This window comes from Mus pahari, chromosome 16 (assembly GCF_900095145.1).
Source record: "Mus pahari chromosome 16, PAHARI_EIJ_v1.1, whole genome shotgun sequence".
Taxonomy (NCBI): domain Eukaryota; kingdom Metazoa; phylum Chordata; class Mammalia; order Rodentia; family Muridae; genus Mus; species Mus pahari.
Genome location: NC_034605.1, coordinates 24,485,391 through 24,493,787, shown reverse-complemented (window position 1 = coordinate 24,493,787; position 8,397 = coordinate 24,485,391). Strand labels below are relative to the sequence as shown.

Genomic DNA, 8,397 nt, shown 5'->3' with positions numbered 1-8,397 from the left:
CCCAAATAACTTATTTGAAGGATACTTTTCAACTTTTGGTGTCTTTAAAATCTCCATAAATATAATGATTTTAGCACTGGGGGTCCATTTGATCCCATCCTACACAGTCTCATTGGTGACAAGGTCTGTCTCGGGCATTATTGAAGTCTTGATTGGAAGAAAACCCAGCCACCCATGTGATGATGCTACAGGAGAATAAGCCAGGATGATGTGCATTGGTCCTGAAGTGATTCAAGCATCAAAGACAAGTAAGGGCCCTTAGAGTCAGGAAAAGAAAAACAATTGCCATGCAGGCCAAGCACTGTTCTTGAATATAAATGAAACTTGACTACAACCTCTGCCATGCTTCGTATGCCTTTCCAGAGACCTTGAAGAAAGGACAGAAAATCTACTATGTGGTTTAGTCTCTGCCAAAATGCTTACATGAGACCTTGTTATGTGTTATGTGTTTGTTTTTTTAAACAAAAAAAAAACAAAAACAAAAAACAAAACCAGTGAATTATGAGACAGGGAGTCAAAGAAGAAAAGATCATTCCACCCCCATTTTTCTTAACCAGATTTTTATTTATTTTTCTTTTTAAAGACTTTATTTATTTTATATAGCTCTATATGGCAATAAAGCACACCTCTATTTCAAAAAACCATTTGGATTCTTTCTTTTTAAAAAGACTTTTAGTTATTTATTTTATACATATGAGTGCTCTATTCACATATATACCTGTATGCCAGAACAGGGCATTAGATCCCTTTATAGATAGTTGTGACACCATGTGGTTGCTGGGAATTGAAAGCAGACAGTGCTCTTGACCTCTGAGTCGTCTCTTCAGTCCCCATCATTTGTGTTCTTTATGAACAAGAAATCTTTCACGTCCGAGTACAAACATTAACACCTTTTCCAGAAGGAATCTTGATGTCCTGACTCTTTCACCAGAATCCCACAGCACATCAAGGCCACAGGTAGATAACATGTACATTTCAACTGGCAATAATTTGAATGTCTATAATGCTATGTGCTGTAGAATATGTGAATCAATAGAATAATCTACATGTGATAAGTGTAGGACAAACTGATAAAATTCATTTGGGAGAAATAGACTGTAAAGTTTACTCCTAACGTATTCTGTACACCAGCAATTTCCCTATATTAGGCACAGACACTATGACTTTCCTGAGTGTGTGTTCAGTGAGACCTACATAAAATCACTCATCATGGAATCACTCACATAAGCTGAAAATTATAATCTGTGTGAACATCTATCAACAAGGGAATCTATAATAACAATGACTGTTATAAATAATGATAACAGTCGATGATAATGGACAGAGAACCAGAGCTAGATACAACATATTTAATAAATCTTACAAAAATATTATGTGAAAAAGAAAAGCCTTCAGAGTGTCATAAACTATGATTTCTGTGCTTAAATTCAAAGCAAATAAGTGTAAGAACACATGTTATCTAAGCACTCACATATGAATGTGGGATAAGATATGTCTTCTTTTTACACATGAGTGTGCAATGAACATGATATATCACTATGATTTCCTGTGACTCAGATAGGAATGAGGGAAGAGTGGGAAGGCAGGAGGCTCTCAGCTAGGGTTAAATTTCCAGTCATCAAACTTAAGACAGCCTCAAGAATTTTCACCTGTAAAAGGATGCTGGGACCAAAATCATTTTTTTCATCTGTTATTTTAATTAATTGACAATGGAACAAGGATGGTAAAATTCTTGTACTAACAATTATGATTACTTCAGAAGTGTGTTAAGAGATCAACTATTTTCTGTTCTGTAGCTGCAACACTTAGATAACAAGTTCTTCGATCTGATTTCCACTGATCAAAAGACATTTCAATTTATGTATTAATCTTCATAGATAGACATGTCACATGTCTTATTTTCAATATAAGTGTAATATTGTACTGTGTATTTAAATTTATGAATTAATTTCTTTTGAAATATAAAACAAAAGGAAGAGGTGAAAGTATTGTCTTCAGGGAACTCATCATAAAATCGTTAAATTTGGATAGGATTCTGACTATAGTCATAGATTTCCTTAATCACCTCTGTGGGTCATGAATCCCCTCGGGCCCAAACCACAGCAACAGAGTAGCCTTTAGAGTTGTGCATAAGTTCTCACTATAGCCAAGTAGCCTTGGAACACAAGTTGAAGAACACAGCGCCCTAATACAAGACAGTAGGTGTAATAAAGAGTAAAAGCATAAACAGTTTCACACGTTGAACCAAAAATGGGTAGCTAAGACTGATTCACTGATTCTTTCATTGTTTTCAGATCTAATTTCAATCCAACCACTCAAATTAAATAGATGCTATTAATAGTGAACCTTAGTCCAACTGTTGCTTTTAAGTATGAATGGGTTTGTGGAATTGATGTAAATACGGCTGGTAGCTCATGCAACTTTACTTTCAGCTCTTTCAGATCCTCATGCACAAGAGCTTTCACTGCAATATTAATGAAGGGAGAGATCATCCTAGTGGGAACATGGGTACATTGGAACTAGATAAAAGCATGACAACTCCAAACTCTCCCTGGCTGGAAACATCTTCTAATTATCCTGTCCTCGGGTGAGTATTCTCTGCTGTATCCAAAAGAAGTCAGTGTGGGCCTCAATGGAGCAGACTAGTTCGAGTCCTTTGAAGTGTCTGAATGGTCTTCAGGCATCAAGCAATGTGTTAAGTATTCTAGATTTGCTCTGCCATGTAAGCCTTCTCCAAATATTGAACAAGCAGATGCCGTTTGAATAAGTGCTAGTGAAGGAAACCAAAATAGGGGTCATGCAGTAAAGGAACAGCAGAGACTGGTGGCAGCAGTCCTACGGGTTGTCTGAACCCAGGATCTTGTCTCCTTTTGACCTTATCTTTTCCCGTTTGGGCTTCGTATGACAACAGCATACCTCTTGGATTATCAGTAATAAATAAATGTTCCACTTAACATGTTTTTAAGTATCAAGGCAGTTTCAAAATTATACATAACAAATTGTGCCCAGATAGGCTTGGTTTATTTAGCTTAAAAAATTATTGAACTTAGTAAATGAAACAATATGCCTTTTAACTGCTGAGCCATTTTGTTGGACCTCCATTTTTTTTGATAAGCTCCAACAGACACTTGTATTTACATGCTAAACCTAATCAAATGAAAAGCAAGGGCCATCAAGCAGTAAGCATCACGGAAGAGGATGGTTTGGGAAGTTATGAAGAGTGAGATGCAGCGAAGGCTTCTGGGGTGGTTGTACTATTTTTTTTTGACTTCGCCCTAGTTACTAGACTGTTTATCCACCCAGCATCTTCCTTATTTCATCTTTTGTATCCGTTTTACTTATTAATAAATGCCGTTTTAGATGAGAAGCTATGGTGAACAGACCTACTGGTGTTACTTTAGGAATTAAAAGAAAGTGCCTGGATTGTCACCAAAAGGAGAGTTTGTGTTTAGTCTCAGTGTGAGGCACCCCTTAAAGGGAAAGTCAATTTCCCCTTCACTGAGTGTGCACAATGGGGGCTGTTGAAAGCTCTCTGGAAAGAACGTCTGTGACGCAGACGGCTAAAGCTGGAACTTCTGAGGTCTGTTTCCACTTTAGAAATCACGGCTTTTAAATTCTAAACATTCTCAGCTTTGAGAAATCCAAGGACCCTAGGTAATTTGTAAACACAGCATTTTGGGAGCTGAAATCTTCTCCTGCCCCAAGGTTTCTCTGCACAGCATATGTATTGTACTATGCTTGTGTGCTGTGCATAGAAGAACATTTGTACATTTTAGAAGCCAGGTTCAAAAAAATCAAGACATTTTAGTTTAACTCTAAACCATCATGTAAAACTAGAAATGCTAAAAGTGAAGGGGTCAGGGGGAATAATGCTTGTTTGAAGTGTGGATAGTCTGTTCCTTTAAAATTTAATATAAGCTTAAGTTTTAGAACTTTCACGAGTTTTAATAATCTACAACCAAAGAAGGGAATGCAACTATATTCTCTACACATATGGAAAGCTTAGTATTCAAACATGTTAACTTACTGCCCAAGAGTACAGTTTATGCCTGGGATTTCATTTCCTGAATATCGCCTGAAGTTAATCAGGGGAGGTGGCTCATCACTGCAATTCCAACACTTGGGAGAGGCAGAGAGATCGGAATTCAAGGCCATCCCTTGCTACCTAGTAGGTTCAAGGTCAGCCTGAGCTATAAGAGACTGTCTCAAAAAGCATTGCCCCCAAGTAAAAAGAAAGGAAAAGAAAAAAAAAAAAAAGACTCAGCTAAGCACTATGCTTGATTTAGCTGACATTCTACTAATATAAAAACCTTATACTCAGGTAGTTAACACATCCATACTAGCAAAACTACATTTGCAATCCACATAATTTGTGAATAAATCATTCTTTTTTAATAATTAAAATATTTTCATGCTCTAAGGTTTATTCAATGATGATTTAATCCAGATAATTTATCCCTACCTTATTTTAATGAACCCAACAACACAATAAATATAAGAAACTCTAGTTCAAAGTTCATGGTCATAGCTCACTGACAAAAAAAGATACTGGATGACTAAACATTGCAGGATATGCCACATAATTCAGAAGTAGTAAGATTGATGAACATTTTATTCCCTATCTATTCTCTTTTAGAGGTAACCAGGTGATAGTTTTTCCATTAAGGCTTCAAAGTAACCAGAAAAGCCATTCATGATTGGTGATTTTGATAAGGACAGTCACCACACTGCTTATCCTATAAAATATCTCTTGCAAATCATCTGTCTGGCTACTTCTGTGGAGTGGATGAGGGAACAGAAGCTGACATGGCTGTTAGGTCTGTGATGTCTAAAAGATTCTAGAACCAGTTCAATATTTAACCCTGAAATAAATCCATAAAGTCAAGCAGACCGTGTAGCACAATACTTTAAAGGTATTAAAATGGGACAAACACACAAAGGTTAATACTTAGAAAGGTTATTGTTTCTTGACAAAGACATATCAATGGCAATCACAAAAAAAGTATAGTTGTGAACACCAAAACGGATACAGAAAGCACAATGCCCATGATGATGAATAGAGAAAAACTCAGAGGAGGAGGAGGAGGAGGAGGAGGAGGTGTGATTATGATGGTTATAATGGTTGGAATGTAGGCATCTGTAAAAGAATGTAAGAAAAAGTGATTGTGTTGTCAAGAGGTGGAGCATATAAAAATTAAAAAATTTTTTGCTTGAAGCTCAGTTCCTTTGATAAAGGGAAGATTAATCACAATCAAGTGATAAATGTCATATTTCCAGGGGGATATTTCAAGATCTTTTCCATTCCATCAGAGTATGGTGGTTCAAGGCCACCACAGGTAACAGTTCACCCCCACCACATGCACACACACACACACACACACACACATGTATGTATTATATATATATATATATTATACATACATCATGTATAGTATGTAATTTCACTTTTATAATTATTATTCTTTAACACAAAATTAAAACACACAGAACCATGAGTGAGATGATACTGCATATTCATAGTTTTCAGTATTCCTAATGCACAGGGACTGGGTTCAGCTCATTGTAAAAATCACTTGGCTACAAATAACTATGGAGAAGCTCTGGTCACTGACAGATATTTTAAAATATGCTTTAATAAGGAGACAGGTGCAAATGCATGGATTTTAGACATTCATGACCAAATACAGAGACTTTCCATCCTACAAAAGGCTGAAATAAATTTTGATTATTATAATATTGTTTTCTAGCCTTTCCTAAGGAGCAATGGAATTAAACAACAAAAGCTCTGAGACGGACTTCATCCTGCTGGGATTTTCCAGTCGACCCCAACTGGAGCATATCATCTCTGCAGTTGTCTTTGTCTTCTATATTGTGACTCTGGTAGGAAACACAACCATTATTCTAGTGTCTTATCTGGACTCTCAGCTCCATACTCCCATGTATTTCTTCTTATCTAATTTGTCTCTTGTGGACCTCTGTTATACTACTAGCATTGTCCCACAGATGCTGGTAAATCTATGGGGCCCAAAGAAGTCTATTACATATGGAGGGTGTGTACTCCAGTTCTTCTTTGCCCTGGACCTGGGAGCCACAGAATGTCTCCTCTTGGCTGTGATGGCCTATGACCGCTATGCTGCTGTCTGTCAACCTCTTCACTACACAGTAATAATGCACCCTGTCCTTTGCCAGAAGATGGTGCTGTCAGCCTGGTTGGGTGGTCTTGGCAGTGCATTAATTCTTTGTTCCTTGACTTTGAAGTTGCCAAGGTGTGGGCACCGGGAAGTGGATAATTTTTTCTGTGAAATGCCTGCATTGATCAAGATGGCTTGTGTTTATTCCAGAGTGATTGAGATTGTTGTGTTTACTCTTGGAGTTATATTTCTTCTAGTACCTCTATCTCTAATCCTCATCTCCTATGCGGTTATCACTCAAGCTGTGATGAAGATCAAGTCAGCGACAAGGTGGAGAAAGGTCCTCAATACATGTGGTTCCCACCTCACAGTAGTAACCCTGTTTTATGGAACACTCATTTACATGTATATGAAACCACAGAATACCATATCTCATGAGGAAGGACAATTTTTTACCCTTTTTTACACCATTGTCACCCCCAGCCTTAACCCTTTGATCTATACCTTAAGAAACAAAGATGTAAAGAATGCAGTGAAGAGAATTTTAGGAATGGACAAGCATTCTGCCAAAGTGTGAGGTCAATGGAAAAAAAATATTCAACCAGAATGTGGAGATATATCTTGGCCCTTGTCATAATGGCAGATCAGTTCATTCAGGACCATTTCCCTGGCATCATCTGTACCTAGAATTTTCTCAGGCACAATGTTGACGACTTTCACTATGTTTAACTTCACAGCTGTGGATGCAAAGCAGTCAGCTGCTTCATGTTTTGACTGTGATGCAGTGGATGTGTTGAAACTGGAGCCAAAATAAACCCTTCTTTCTTTAAGCTGTGTTTGTCAGGTGTTTTATCAGATCAATGAGAAAAGCAATTATGGAGAGGGAGGAGGGAAGTGGGAACAAGGCATAGTGGGAGGAAGTAGCTATCAACAAATATTAAAGCTTTTAACCCTTTTATATGGGTTTAAGTGAATTTAGTGGCCACATGAAAACAATGAATCATGTTTTATGTTATTGTGTGTTAACAGAGCTACCTAAAGATAGCACAAATCCATCCATTTTTATTGTCATTGCTAATCTACTAATCCATCATCCCATGTTTGCAGTACCAATAGAACATGTAGGATCTATACTTTAGGTCCCTCTTAAAAAATTCTCCAAAATTTAAATTCCAAATGTATGTTCTTGCCCGTGTGCACATTCCATTGTTGACACTTGTTCTTGCAAGAGCATGGTGGCACTATGGCTGTAGTCCAGGATCTTAGCATCATTAGTGCACTCCATGAGAATTAATGGCATCAGGTCACCGCTTGGCCCACAAATGTTGTAAGGAGGCTGCCACCTTCTGTCCTCATTTTTGGCTCTTGAATTTCTGAGGTATGGCCCCATCCAGCATTAACACCATGCTTATTTCTCCCATAAGGTTGTGTGACAAGTTGTCAGAACTGAGTGAAATCTCTCTTCAGGAAACAAACTCCTCTGGTTGGCAACAGGCTTCGTTCTTTTACTTTTCTCAATTCTAGATTCTTAGGAAAATCCAAATTTCTTGGATTTCATTGTTTCAGTAGTCTGAGAGCCAAAGGCAGGGTTTATACACACAGATAAATAAAGAAGCAGAGTTATTATTTAGAGCTGAACAAGAATGTCGGGTTAGTTAATGCCAGAGAGAGACATCACAGTAGGGAAGCAGTCTCCCGGCCGTAAATATCCAGGGACTCAGAGAAAGCTACGGTGGACATTTTTTCTTTTTTTTGCACATATTGCGTACATGAACTCCTCAGGAGGAAGGCTTTACTCTTTTCCCAAGGGATGGAAGTTTTGGAGTCCTTGTTGTATCTGTGCTATGCAAACAGCACACATCCACTTAGGACTTTAGACACTCAGAGCTTTCTCAGCTTCCTAGAGTATAGTACCAGGACACATGCTAACATGGAATGAGGAATTCTCATGGGACCCCACTCCTAGACAAAGAATAACAGACAAGCAAAGAATATTAAGGTGTGTGTGTGTGTGTGTGTAACAATAATAACCAAAGGAAAGAAAGGCCATGATTTCCAGAAGGCTCAAGAAGGGGTTTGAAGAAAGGTAAGGGGAAAACGATGTGATTATATCATAACTAAAAAATAAAAGGAGCGGGAGGAAGAAGAAGAAGAGGGAAGAGGAAGAAGAGGAAGAAGCAGAAGAAGAAGATGATGATGACAAAGAAGAAGAAGAAGAAGAAGAAGAAGAAGAAGAAGAAGAAGAAGAAGAAGAAGAAGAAGAAGA

General features: G+C 37.7%; 1 protein-coding gene across 1 annotated transcript; it reads left to right on the top strand.

Moving 5' to 3' along the window:
• The first annotated feature begins 5,743 nt into the window (after positions 1-5,743).
• LOC110334072 (olfactory receptor 2W1-like) lies at positions 5,744-6,797 on the top strand. The gene has a single exon (XM_021215919.1). It carries the CDS (start codon positions 5,764-5,766, stop codon positions 6,706-6,708), a length of 945 nt encoding a protein of 314 aa, XP_021071578.1. The 5' UTR covers positions 5,744-5,763; the 3' UTR covers positions 6,709-6,797.
• The last annotated feature ends 1,600 nt before the right edge of the window (positions 6,798-8,397 follow it).

What these genes read in the sequence shown, in the direction of transcription:
- LOC110334072 (XM_021215919.1), top strand. Translation starts at nt 5,764, where the DNA reads ATGGAATTAAACAACAAAAGCTCTGAGACGGACTTCATCCTGCTGGGA.